We start from the raw sequence: 14,208 nt of genomic DNA on the forward strand, positions 1-14,208 counted from the left end.
CAGCATGTTTGTTTGCATCCCTGTGTGCAATCAGAAGAAATAACTGTTCAGGTTTCCTCAAGTCCTTCAAAATCTGTAGTGAACAGGGGCCCTAAGTCCACTGGGGATATTTCTGAGGTTGGTGTGAAGAAGCACTGGGTTTTCCACCCACTTCTTCCAAAGCATACAGAGGGCTAAAATGTATTTTTGTAGCTGGATAAAGGATATGTGTGCACACGGAAGAATGTGATGTATATAGGAAAGTGTTTTGTGCTTTTTGCTGCAACCCACATGGCAGGGAACCTCCCCACTGGCCAGGCTCCAGCCTGCCTGGGTCACCTGCTGTGATGAGGAAGTATGCACACAGCAGAGACCAAACAGGCAGGAGACCCTGGAATGAGAAGTAGTGGAATGAATACCCACCAGACTCAGCAATACTGCCCAAGTTCCTAACTAAACGACACTCCAATTTTAAGGTGGAGATGTAAAAGAGCTTCTCTGCATATTTCACCTTGAAATACCATGGGAGAATCCTAACAGATGGGAGAAATTTCAGGATCTCCAGGCTTTCCTCTGGAAAATGTGCCCTTACCCCTCAAACTACAACAAGCTTCTTTTTCTCTTTTCATGCTATCCACACTTGTCCACACAGGCTGAGACCCGCACTGGGAGCCTGGAGGGACAGAGGTGACTAGAACCTGCAGCATCCAAGAACAAAGCAGGTCCGCCCCAAATGGGTCAGGCCCACTGTGTTTAAGTAGTTCAGTCTCCCTCAGGGCTCCTGTGGCCATGGGTATCCCCAGAGGGGGATGTTTTTTGCTCATGACAACCTTGTGCAGCTCAAACAGCTCTACTTCTTGTCGCCCTGCCACTACCCAGTGGTCCTGGGTGATGAGAAGAGAACTTGGCTTGGGTGCCAGGTAGCAGCAGGTAATTGGGCTCATACCCCTTAAGATCTGAGAGACAGCCTGTTTAGCAGGAAGGGATCTCTAGAAAACATTTGGAGTCAGCCCCACAGTTGAAAATGAGGTTTGGGTATGTGACTAGGGGGCTCTATCCTCAGCCAGTCAGCACTTCCTCTAAGACCCTGCCAAGGAATACTGGTCCTGGAATGTAAGTCCTGTTTGTGTGTTTAAGTCCTTGGGCCAAATGCTACTGTGGAGGCTGAAGAGCTGGGCTAGAGTTAGGGAGACTTTCAGGAGCCTGGTCCAGCCCCAGGACCTGGCTGACCCCTTTAAGAACCGCTAGCATCAAAGTACTGCTCATCCTACACTATCTCAGATGTGAGCTTGGATCACCAGACATGATAGAGGAAGTTGGGAAGAAGAGAGAGGGAGGGAGAGAGGGAGAAAGGGAGCTGGGGGAAGACTAAAAAGAGGGAAAAGAGAACGATTAGAGGGAGGAGAAAGAATGAAGAAGGGCAGAGAAAGAGAAGAGAAGGAGGAGGGAGATGGGGAGAGAAGGCTGGCTCAGGCCATGCCTACCTCTTTAGGTTCTTGAGATGAAAAACATCTCCAAAAAGATCCCTACACGTGGGCCATATACTTTAGCTCTTTTCCTCCACATATGAAAACCTGTTCACTAGCACAGTGCTCTGAAACATGTTCTCTGCCCTTGAATCTGGCTCCTCCTTTGGGAGTGAGTGAGTGAGAGGATCCTTAGCATCCTTCCCCTGGATATAGCATCCATCCTTGTCCCCTGTCCCTCTGTGGGGAGGACAGCTTCTCTCCCTGACCCGGCCCCCACCCAGGCTCCCTCCCTCCTATTTTCCTTTGGCTTGTGGTATAGGTCTGGAGGAAGTGACACCTGGTTCTACTGCAGCAGGGGCAGGACAGGGATCAACTTACATGGTAGAGACTGGCCCGCAACATCTGGAACTGATCAATTAGCTTCTTATGCAGAGGTCGCATTTCTGGGTGCACAAACTTCTCATGAACTGCTAGCCCAACTCCAAGGACATGAACCTATCAGAGTCACAAACAAGGCCACTCTGTGAACCATGAGCAGCCCCTGAGAACTGAAGCCATCTCGTAGTGCATGGCTTTTCTCACCTGGCTGCTGGTCCCCAAGCTCTCCAAGACATACCTGCTCCTGCATAAGCTCCTTGAGCTGGGTGATCTTCTCAGCATCTCCTGGGTGCTTGTTGATGTAATCTTTATCAAAGAAGGCCTGTGAAAGGAAAGGCCAAGTCAGGAAGACTCTTCCCAGGACTACTACTTATATGGGGCCCAGGAGACTTGAGTTCACTAATGCCACCTAAAACGTAGCCAGGCTGTCTCCTCATAGGTACATATACCAGTCTGGGCTGTTTGAACTTCTGGCAATTAGAGGTGTGTGTGTTTTATTTTATTTTATTATTATTTTTGAGACGGAGTCTTGCTCTGTTGCCCAGGCTGGAGTGCAGTGGTGTGATCTCGGCTCACTGCAAGCTCTGCCTCCTGGGTTCCCGCCATTCTCCTGCCTCAGCCTCCGAGTAGCTGGGACTACAGGTGACCGCCACCATGCCTGGCTAATTTTTTCTTGTATTTTTAGTGGAGACGGGGTTTCACCGTGTTAGCCAGGATGGTCTCAATCTCCTGACCTCGTGATCCACCCACCTCGGCCTCCCAAAGTTCTGGGATTACAGGCATGAGCCACCGCACCTGGCGAGGTGTGTTTTTTGTCTGAGAAGGATTGAACGTGGCCAAGCCATCTAAGTCTGGATGCTGACCCCAGTCCCTTATGGAGCCTGGATGGCCTAGGTAGGGCAGGCAGGACTGGTGGACTGGGAGTAGGGGCTAGCCTCTTATCCAGCCTACGACTCACTTCTCATGATGGGCTGGGCTCCAAGGCTCCTCTTGGAGGGCACTTAACATCTTCCCGTAATCAGGATTACAGATTACCCATCTCAGAGTTCAGAGAATAAAAATGAAGAAAAGGCCCTACCAGAGAACTATGCCAAAGAAATAGGGAGTGATAGGGAGCTTAGGGCCTCATTCCAGGACCATCCCAAGTTAGTTTAGCCAAGAGAGGGCATGTAGGGAAGGCTACCTAAGGAGACTACAATCTTGAAAAGAGAAGCCTGTGAGCCACCTTCCCAGCCAGGCTGCCTGCATGGGTTTGGTCTGTGGCCACAGCTCACCTCCTGATAGCGTGCAATGCCTCCATTGACAGCTGCATCAATGACACCATTCAGGCACATGCTTAGCAGGTTGATGTTGCCATGCACCTGCTTGTGTTGATACTGGCTGATCAGGGAGCGTAGCTCCTGGTTCTTATTCTCAACCACTTGGATGGCATTCTCCAGAGGGCTCACCTCCACCTAGGGGTATACAGCACACAGAGTCATCCCAGAAATGATGATAACCCCTCATCATATTCCTGAGACCTGGGGTCTAAGATCTGTGGTATTGATTCCCGTTCCTTGTTCCTGTGAACTTGAGACTCCCTGGACCCTTTCCACTTCTGTTTTCTGATTTATAGGCACTTGGAAGTATAGCAAATAGTGAAGAACACTAGTTCTGAAATCAGAACACTCTGCTTTCTTAAATCTCAGATAATAGTTTTCTCATATGTAAAGTGGGAGGTTGAAAATACCTGCTGCTCAGGGGTGTTGTATGGATTAGATGAGAGAAGATACACAAAGATCCTAGCACAGGGTTGACCTGTGGGAGCCTAGGCCAGGCAGGTGGCCGAAGCTCTCTTTTTCTTCAGTCCTTAGAGAAGGGCCCCCAGAGCTGGGGCCGAGGGAGCAGTTGTGAAGCTCAGCTTCATCTGAGACATGTCTCACCAGTTCCCTCCTCTCCACTTCAAACCACCGAGAGATGCCAGGCAAGCTGTGGGTCAGGGTCAGTGTGGTACGTTCAATCCACAGGCTCTGTAGGGAGGGAACAGGCAGGTGTGGGCAGTTAGGCAAGTTTTGCCACACCCTGCCTACCTGAGGGATAAAACAGTGAGTTCCCAAGAAAGTTGAGCTTGCCCCTGGACTTGCTGTGTGTACTGCCCGTTTTCCTAGATTTGTTCACCTTGAATTCATTCTCCTTGTCCTTGGGGCCTTTGTGAAAAGGCCTGTCGTACCGGAACTTCCTCACATTGTTGACGCGATAGAAGCTCTTGACGCGATCTGGTACCCTATCCATCTGCAGAACATCCACATAATCTGGAATGGGCGTCACTGCATAGATCTGCAAGTCTGGGCAGGAAGTGAAGGAGAAATGCAGACTTGCCAGAGATGGACCTGAGAGGTTGACCCCTGTTATCTCCTCAAAGGGGAGAAGTGCACCATAGCACCTGCTCCTTACTGACAGCCCAGTGGTGGAGGCAGTGGCATCTCTAGGGGCAGATTAGACCCAAGCACAGTTAGGTAAATCTGTATCTGCTCTCTCCCTCTCCCTGCTCTAGTAGTTGAGTTTCATGAGCACTCAACCAAGGTGAGATGTCAACAGCCAAGTGTTCTCCGGTGCCCCTTTAAGAAACAAAGGGAAAGAGGGGAATGCAGGCATCCACCCCATGGGAGTGAGAGAAGGCTGCAAGGGTCTGGGCTTCCCCTCTATAGGTAAAGTATATTTACTGAAGAACAACTTTTAAATAAAATACTGTTTGAAATCTTTGTGGAAAAAAGGCAGATAAGAGTCCACTTGCCCTCCCTTCTCTGAAACAAGCTTGCCATAGTCATGGCATCTGTCATGTGGTCCCCAAGGAAGCTGTGTGTGAAAGGTGAGGGGGAGGGCAGTGTTTCCATTCAGACTTCCAAGTGCCACCAAACCAAAGAAACTCCCCATCCTCTCCCGCTCTGCACATCCTTGGGCCCTGCCCCAGTCCACCTGACGAAGACAAGGGACAATAACAGTACACATGGGAGTGGAGCAGGTCACAGCACAGGTGGTATTCCTGTGACAAGAGCCCTGATAGGACCCCAAGTCACCCTGTACAGTGATTGCTCCTGGCTGCCTGGGCAGACTCCTCATAGGGCAGGGTGAGGATTAAGCTGTTGGAAGCAGCCAGTCTGAGGGATAAAGACCTTCCTGAAGCCCCACTGATGACTAGACCACCTACTGCTAAGGGCACGCCAGTGCTTCCTCTTTGAGGCATTAGTGCATTTCTAAGTGTGTGCTAAGCAATGAGGACACACTCAGGTTTAGGGCTATGGGATATCTAACCTGTATGGTTGGCAATGTGGTAGAGGGCAGCTGACTGGGTGGACCTCACCTCCCAGGGCCCCTGCTGTCCTCCCACCCAGTATCAAAAGATACACTGGGCATCGCACTGTAGGATGGCGTCATCAGGATGGTTGGGGTGCTGCATGGCGACAGCCTGCGGGAACTCACTGAGCATCCTCTGCTGGAAGGCCTCCAGCCTCTCGTAGTCATGGCCACGGCATACGTATTCTTTGTTCTGCCACAAACATAAGAGCATACTCTATGTATACCTTGCTTATAGCCCCCAACCTCCACACTGGAGTCAGTAGCTACATACATCACAAACGTATCTTAAGAGCCTTCTCTGTATCAGGCCCTGGGACAGGCACAGGGCATTGCCCTCAGTCCCCAGATAATCAAGGAGGGAGAAGAAAAACAAAGCGAGAAGGCTGGGCGCGGTGGCTCAAGCCTGTAATCCCAGCACTTTGGGAGGCCGAGACGGGCGGATCACGAGGTCAGGAGATCGAGACCATCCTGGCTAACACAGTGAAACCCCGTCTCTACTAAAAAAATACAAAAAACTAGCCGGGCGAAGTGGCGGGCGCCTGTAGTCCCAGCTACTCGGGAGGCTGAGGCAGGAGAATGGCGTAAACCCGGGAGGCGGAGCTTGCAGTGAGCTGAGATCCGGCCACTGCACTCCAGCCTGGGCGACAGAGCGAGACTCTGTCTCAAAAAAAAAAAAAAACAACAACAAAAACAAAACAAAACAAACAAACAAAAAAAAGCGAGAATTACCCTGTGGTGTGGCAGCCCCGAGGGAAGGGTACAGGCTGCAAGAAGCTTGGAAGGAGAAAAACCTTACACAGGAAAGAGAGCAAGGTGGGAGATGTGATTTTAGAAAAAGTTATGTTTAAAAAATGTCCTGAAAGGTCCACCTAGGTCAGGCTGGTATGGTATGGCATGAGTGGAGAAGGGCAATCTACGTGGATACCGTGACAACCAGGGCAACAACAATCAAGACAGGAAAAGGTGGAGCTGGAAAGAAGGTGTCTGTGTAGAGAACTGGTAAAAGCAGTTGGGCAGAGGGGCACTGCCAGCCCCTCTTGGCATGTCTTCAAAGGAAGAAAGAGAGAGAGAGGCATCACAGCCATATGCTTCCTGGGACAGGGTTAATCACTGGGCAGGCCTTGGAAGACCCTGATCCTGACTCCAGTGTTAACAAGGAGTGATTGCTATGGGTGCCATCAAATAAATTTAAATGGGGGGGGGGGTGATCAAGTGTGTGATTCTGAAGGATCACTTTTATTAGTTGGGACAAACAGTCTAATGTTGCCCAGTGCCCAGGAGGCATTCAGTAGCTGTTTATTGCATTAATAACCCTTTGGCAGCAAACTCCTTTGCAAACATGTCAGCAGAACAAATAGACATCATTCTAAGTACAAATTTCTTAAAATTTTACGTTATGTCACATTTAGTTTGGGTTATGTCTCAGTTTTTCTCTTTGTGGACAAGGCACCCCCAACTCTGCTTGCTTTGCTTATATCATAGCTAGTCATGAGTGGGTGGCTGGAGCAAGTTCCCCTGAAACCCACTGGTGACACAGTCTGCCCAACCAACTGCCTAACCAGACCCATTTCAACAAAATGGTATCAGGCACTGCCAGCCCCTCTTGGCATGTCTTCAAAGGAAGAAAGAGAGAGAGAGCCATCACAGGGCCAGCCATATGCTTCCCGGGAGAGGGTTAATCACAGGGCAGGCCTTGGAACACCCTGACCTTCTTGAAATAGGATTTCTGTCTCTCTTTTACTTCCTCTCTCACTATGGGAGAACTTGGCTAAGGCTGGGCCATGTATCTATATTGTTTTTTTGTTTTTTTGAGATGGAGTCTCACTCTCTTGCCCAGGTTGGAGTGCAGTGTTGCAATCTGGGCTCACTGCAATCTCCACCTCCCGGGCTCAAGTCATTCTCCCACCTCAGCCTCTGAAGTAACTGGGATTACAGGCATCTTGTACCACACCTGGCTAATTGTTGTATTTTTAGTAGAGATGGGGTTTCGCCATGTTTGCCAGGCTGGTCTTGAGCTCCTGACCTCAGGTGATCCACCTGCCTCAGCCTTCCAAAGTGCTAGGATTATAGGCATGAGCCACTGCGTCTGGCCTGGGCCATGTGTCTGGATGAATCAGAATGGAAGGGCACGCTAGAAGGGAAGTTAAGGTCAGGAGGAACAGGCTGGCCTCTCCAGTGGAACAGACCAGTAGTCAAAGGACAGAGGCATTTCTACATCTTTGGCTTGATAAACAAAACTGACAAAGAAAGTACTTGTGAAGAACTGGCCTTTTCATATCATTCATATGTACAACCCTCACCAACATCTGTTCATGGGTCAAATAATGAGAAATATAAATTCCCTCAAGAAGGGAGGGTTGGATGTTTTCCTGACTCTTTGCAGATTAGTAGATAATCACATTTGTGAGGGGAAGCAGGCAGATGGTCCAGAGAAACCAAGCTGACAGAGCTAAAGTAATAGATGGCCTGTGCATTCAGGGATGGTAGGAGAGTAGCCTAGCCTTCTGGGGAAGGCCCAGCAGGAAGAACACACACAGTGTTGACCTTGAGGCTGACTGTTGGTTTCATGTTCGCCTGGGCAAGAGCCCCAGCATTCCCACAAAAGACAGATCTGGCCGCCACTCCTTTGTACCTGGTTCTCACCATCTGCAAGGCAAAGAGCTACCTCCATTGGGACTTATTATGTCTGCCACAGATGAACTGAGCAGCTGAAATAAGGGAAGGTAGCATGTGGGTTGGCCGAGGAAATTTGTATGCATGAATTATACATGCATTATACCTCCCCTTGAGATTGCATCTTGTGTGGAGATGGGAATGTATTGATGGGTGATATTTCCTAACACCCCTTGTTATTCTTCCTCCATTACCAGGGTCTTTGAAACCACATTTGAACATTTGGACTGTTACTTGTGAGCATGGTTTGGATGGCTTAGATGCAGGTTTTATGCCAGGTCCTACCTGTTAGAAAGCTCCAAGCACCCTGAGACACTAATGTGCCCTGTGACATGCGCATGAAAGGGTGGGAAACAGGTTGGACCATGATGGAGCATTCCTGCTTGGCAGAATAGAAACAGGGGACACCAGGGCCTGATTCTGTAATATCCAAAATAATGATGTTTTACAGTGAAATCTCAATTTTGATGTACAAATTGTGGATCTACACAAGAAGAAGAAAATGACCAGAAAGCATAATTTGCAAAGATAAAATGAGAAAAAGGCAAGTTACAAGACCAGAATCATTAGTTTGTCAAAGGACTTTCTGGAAATGCTTTTGGTTTCTAATTCTTGTACAGCTGCTACTACTTCTTTTGCTGACCTCCACCACTTCCATTGTTCTTATATGATCTATGTTGATGGGGCTAGTAAATATGCCACTTCTGAAATGCCTGGGTTGGATGGTCACTAGAGATGAAGGAGGCCCAGTCCTCTTAAGAAAGTCTCTCTACTCATTGTTGGCTGGGCGCGGTGGCTCACGCCTATAATCCCAGCACTTTGGGAGGCCGAGGCGGGCAGATCACTTGAGGTTAGGAGTTCGAGACCAGCCTGACCAACATGGAGAAACCCCGTCTCTATAAAATACAAAATTAGCTGGATGTGGTGGTGCATGCCTGTAATCCCAGCTACTTGGGAAGGCTGAAGCAGGAGAATCGCTTGAACCTGGGAGGTGGAGGTTGTGGTGAGCTGAGATCGTGCCATTGTACTCCAGCCTGGGCAACAAGAGCGAAACTCTGTCTCAAAAAAAGAAATTCTCTCTACTCATTCCCATTCTGCTACTAGAAACACACTCCTGTGGAACAGGGTTAGAGCCTTCCTGGGGATCACAACTAGGTAAATTAGGCAGTGAGCTTGCTGTTCCTGTCGTATTACCAGTGCCCACACAGATCATTTTTCCTTCTAGCCTAGAATGACTACTGCCCAAGAAAAGTGCAAGTTGACCTGCCTTACTTCTGCAATGTGGTTAGCCTGGACTCTGCCGCTAGCAGACTAGCTTTTTGTAAGGAGCTATTAAGTCCGGTTGACCCTTGATGTGATAACAAGCTTGTTATTGCTCATTGGCTAACCCAATTTCTCCAAGAAGACAGGATCCCAAACATATCAAAGCGAATTTTCCCAGCTACTTTCTGAGACTTGTGGACAGTAAACTTTAAAGATATTGGAATTGGGGGTGATCAGAGATTAGGTCTCAACTGCTCCAGGGCCCACACATCAGGGCAGCTTCATTTAGATCATCTGAGAACACATCTCTATGGGACTCAGCCTACAGTGTATGCTGACTACTCCTGGAGCCTCTGAGTTGTGCTGAATAAATAAGAAAATCACAACTGGTGTCAGTAGATCTATGCTCAGTCATCCTTTCCACTCTTTTTATATTCCAGTTCAGCCTGCCAGGGAATGGTAGAGAGAAAAGGCTGTTGTCATCCTGGGTCAGAGAACTGGCTGCCTAGAAGAGGCTTTCTACAGCCAAACGCAGTGCTTGGCAGCTCCCTCAGGATCCCAGGAACCACATGCTGGCTACAGTGCAGTCAGGAGGAAAAACCATCATCTCAGATGACAAACCATAAGAGGTCAGTCTACTGTTAAGGTCAGGGCTTTACTGGTGCCCTGTATGGCTGACAAGAGTCACATTGGAGGTTCCAGGCACTGGAGGCAGAAGTTGGAAGGTACCTATGGGACATACTTAGACCCTGGTCACTTCCTGAAGAAACTCCATTGATTTGGTAAGAAAGCCACCCTCACACATTCCTGGTAGCTACAGAATAACAGAGCAGACTAAAACAGAGCCTGAAGTTGGCAGCCAGTCCAGTCAAATAAAACCAAATGCCTGTTGTTAACTGGTCTATCCTCTGTAAAAAAGTATTCAGCAGAAAAGGCAAAAAAGGGAAGAAAAGAATACAGGTGTTAAGTGAATTATGTGTAAAATTATGTAAGTTCTTGTGACCATCTGAATGGACTCACCCGAAGAAAGAAAGGAAACTTCCTGCCATAGAAGCCAACCCGAAAGAACTCAGGCTCCAGGCGTTGCTGCTCCATAATGTTGTCATAGTAGCTGGCCTCCATTTTCTGTGAATGAGAAAGGTCTTCAGGTTGGCTTGACTGCTGCTGGTATCCAAAGCAAGTTCTCCTAGGCCCAACTGGACACTGTCTTCCGGAAAGGGATCATGGCAACTCAATCTAGATAAGAAGTAAGTGATCCTCTAGACATGACCAGCCTCTCTCCAGGGAGTTGCATTACGGAAGAGAAGGCCCTCCATCACCACTGTCTGATGGTGGGATGGGGACAGGCCTGCCCACTGCAGCCCTGTGTAGCTGCTGTGAATGTCCTTCCTAGGGAGTGGACTCAGCCCTATAGATTCCTGTACTTGGGAGTACAGGAGGCACACTTTTAACATGGACTTTTTCTGCCCAGGGATGTCTGGTTTTGACCAATACTCACTATACCAGTTGACCCCTGACTAGGTTGCTTGTAGCTCGCTATCAGCAATTCTCACCATTTTGCATCAGTCCAACTCTTGTTCATCTATTATCTGACTAAAGATGCTAACAACTGTAGTGAGGAAGGCTCAGATGCTAACAGCACTGGTACTCATTCCAAGTTAAGATATTTTGAATTTGAAAAGCTAACTAATATCTATGATGTCTAGCATTCCAAGGTCTGTAACTTTTTTAGTTGTGGCTGACCTGGCTTCACATTCAGAGAAAACTCACTGAAACTTCGATTGGGAATATAGCTCTAATGCATTCAATCAAGCCAGCCTGCCAGAACGGGTTAAGAAGCCACTGCTAGAGGAACATGCCCAAACACCAATCTGGATCAGAGAACAGGAGAGTTAGCCACAAAGATGAGGGTGCAGAAAGGGTGAGTTGAGACTCCTAGCCTCTTTTTCGCTGATGAAATCAGCAGCCATTATGATTGAGAACCCAGCACCAGCAACCAGAAAAAATTTGGTGCAGACCTTCAAAGCCCATTGGGCATTTGATTTAACTTTTTAATATTCTGCATCAAAGAAGGCAGCAAGTCAACATGTTTAAAATTGACCATAAGCAAAGTGGGGAAAGCTCTTATAAAGATTTTGGATGAAGCATCCATAAACAAAACCATTCCAGGAAAAGCTTCTCTGTGAAGCTGAGCTGCCACCTCCTTCTCCTTCTTGAAACCACCATCCTATCCTGCCTATGCCACTTATCCCTTCTCTGAGCACCATGGCTCTTGGGGTCCAGATCATACAATTATTTTTCAGGTGTTATTTTTGGTTTCCTAGTCAGACTGCAAGTGTCCTGAGGGCAGGAGTCTTGGCTTTTGTTTCTCTTGTATTGTCCACAGCACTAAACCAAGGTCTAGGCCCATAGAGAATGCTCATTTAGAAACTGATGCCAGTCAGGGCTGGGGTGGTTGGAGGGGCACAGCTCACCCGAATCCAGCTGAGGCTCTGGTAATCATAGAGGCTCTCGTACTGACACGCCAGCTCCCTGCACAGTGGGATCCCAAACTCCCAGCTCTGTGTCAGAAATAGAAACAGGGCTTCAGCATCTCATCCTCAGAATGGCCAAAGCCCACATTAAACACATCAGAAGACACACAACAAAAGGTCTCCCGCCAGCTCCAACTCGTGTCACAAAGAACATATGCCTCAAAACCAATTTGGGGGTCATGACACAGCCGTGTGGGTTTCTAGCTCAAGCATAGTTTTTAGGTCTCTGCTCAAATGTCTCCACCTCCAAGAGGCCTTCCCTGACTACTTTGTCAAGAATAGGCACTTCCTTGTCCATTTCTGTTCTGTTACTATGAAGTTATCTTAATTTTAAAAAATTACTTACTTTTTTGTTGTATTAGTCTCAATCAGATGATAAACACAAAGAGGGCAGGGACCCTGTTTGTTTTATTCTCAGAGACTAGAACAATGCCAGGGATGTATCAGGTACTCAGTAAAGATTTATTTGATAAGTTAATGAAACACTGATTTTTAGATTAAGATTGTTTAAGCTCCAAAAACAAGTATGGAAATCAGGAAGAAAATGCCTACTCAAGGACTTGGCAGTAGGTCAGGCAATTTCCTTTATGGAACTATTTGACCTTAAATTAGGCTTCAGATGATCCTTGCCTAGTTAGATTCCAGGCTTTCTGTGGTATGGCTCCTGTTATAGCAACATGTCCATGCAACAGCCTGAGGGAAGGCTGCAGTGGCCTTCATTAAGAGGTGATATTATCCATTTCCTCCTTTAAAAAATATATACATCTTTTGGAAGTCAAATTGTCCCTGTTTGCAGATGGCATGATTGTATATTTAGAAAACCCCATCGTCTCAGTCCAAAATCTCCTTAAGCTGATAAGCAACTTCAGCAGTCTCAGGATACAAAATCAATGTGCAAAAATCACAAGCATTCTTATACACCAATAACGGACAAACAGCCAAATCATGAGTGAACTCTCATTCACAATTGCTTCAAAGAGAATAAAATACCTAGGAATCCAGCTTACAAGGGATGTGAAGGACCTCTTCAAGGAGAACTACAAATCACTGCTCAATGAAATAAAAGAGGACATAAACAAATGGAAGAACATTCCACGCTCATGAATAGGAAGAATCAATATCGTGAAAATGGCCATATTGCCCAAGGCAATTTATAGATTCAATGCCATCCCCATCAAGCTACCAATAACTTTCTTCCAGAATTGGAAAAAAACTGCTTTAAAGATCATATGGAACCAAAAAAGAGCCCGCCTTGTCAAGAAAATAAATCCTAAGCAAAAAGAACAAAGCTGGAGGCATCACACTACCTGACTTCAAACTATACTACAAGGCTACAGTAACCAAAACAGCATGGTACTGGTACCAAAACAGAGATATGTACCAATGGAACAGAACAGAGCCCTCAGAAATAATGCCACACATCTACAACCATCTGATCTTTGACAAACCTGACAAAAACAAGAAATGAGGAAAGGATTCCCTATTTAATAAATGGTGCTGGGAAAACTGGCTAGCCATATGTAGAAAGCTGAAACGGGATCCCTTCCTTATACCTTATACAAAAATTAATTCAAGATAGATTAAAGACTTAAATGTTAGACCTAAAACCATAAAAACCCTAAAAGAAAACCTAGGTAGTACCACTCAGGATATAGGCATGGGCAAGGACTTCATGACTAGAACACCAAAAGCAACGGCAACAAAAGCCAACATTGACAAATGGGATCTAATTCAACTAAAGAGCTTCTGCACAGCAAAAGAAACTACCATCAGAGTGAACAGGCAACCTACAGAATGGGAGAAAATTGTTACAATCTACCCATCTAACAAAGGGCTAGTATCCAGAATCTACAAAGAACTTAAACAAATTTACAAGAAAAAAATCAAACAACCCCATCAAAAAGTGGGCAAAGGATATGAACAGATACTTCTCAAAACAAGACATTTATGCAGCCAACAGACATACGAAAAAATCCTCATCATCACTGGCCATCAGAGAAATGCAAATGAAAACCACAATGAGATACCATCTCACACCAGTTAGAATGTCGATCATTAAAAAGTCAGGAAACAAGGCCGGGCGCGGTGGCTCAAGCCTCAAACAAGGCCGGGCTGGGATTACAAACTCAAGCCTGTAATCCCAGCACTTTGGGAGGCCGAGACGGGCGGATCATGAGGTCAGGAGATCGAGACCATCCTGGCTAACACTGTGAAACCCCGTCTCTACTAAAAATACAAAAAACTAGCCGGGCGAGGTGGCGGGCGCCTGTAGTCCCAGCTACTCAGGAGGCTGAGGCAGGAGCTTGCAGTGAGCTGAGATCTGGCCACTGCACTCCAGCCTGGGCGACAGAGCGAGACTCCATCTCAAAAAACAAAAAAAAAAGTCAGGAAACAACAGGTGCTGGAGAGGATGTGGAGATATAGGAACACTTTTACACTGTTGGTGGGACTGTAAACTAGTCAACCATTGTGGAAGACAGTGTGGCGATTCCTCAAGGATCTAGAACTAGAAATACCATTTGACCCAGCCATCCCATTCCTGAATATATACCCAAAGGATTATAAATCATGCTGCT

General features: G+C 47.1%; 1 protein-coding gene across 7 annotated transcripts in view; it reads right to left on the reverse strand.

The window, feature by feature from the left end:
- The window catches only part of DOCK3 (dedicator of cytokinesis 3), a 666,839-nt gene that overhangs the window by 24,263 nt on the left and 628,368 nt on the right, over positions 1-14,208 (reverse strand). For all 7 annotated transcript variants that reach the window (XM_030934847.1, XM_030934917.1, XM_030934886.1 and 4 more), the window contains 8 exons: positions 11,573-11,659; positions 10,119-10,223; positions 5,211-5,352; positions 3,984-4,150; positions 3,749-3,835; positions 3,101-3,280; positions 2,065-2,148; positions 1,827-1,943 (listed from right to left, as the gene is read on the reverse strand). In XM_030934847.1, coding sequence (XP_030790707.1) covers positions 1,827-1,943; positions 2,065-2,148; positions 3,101-3,280; positions 3,749-3,835; positions 3,984-4,150; positions 5,211-5,352; positions 10,119-10,223; positions 11,573-11,659 — 969 coding nt within the window. The remainder of the gene's footprint in view (positions 1-1,826; positions 1,944-2,064; positions 2,149-3,100; positions 3,281-3,748; positions 3,836-3,983; positions 4,151-5,210; positions 5,353-10,118; positions 10,224-11,572; positions 11,660-14,208) is intronic.

The sequence above is a fragment of the Rhinopithecus roxellana genome, chromosome 1 (assembly GCF_007565055.1).
Source record: "Rhinopithecus roxellana isolate Shanxi Qingling chromosome 1, ASM756505v1, whole genome shotgun sequence".
Lineage (NCBI taxonomy): Eukaryota > Metazoa > Chordata > Mammalia > Primates > Cercopithecidae > Rhinopithecus > Rhinopithecus roxellana.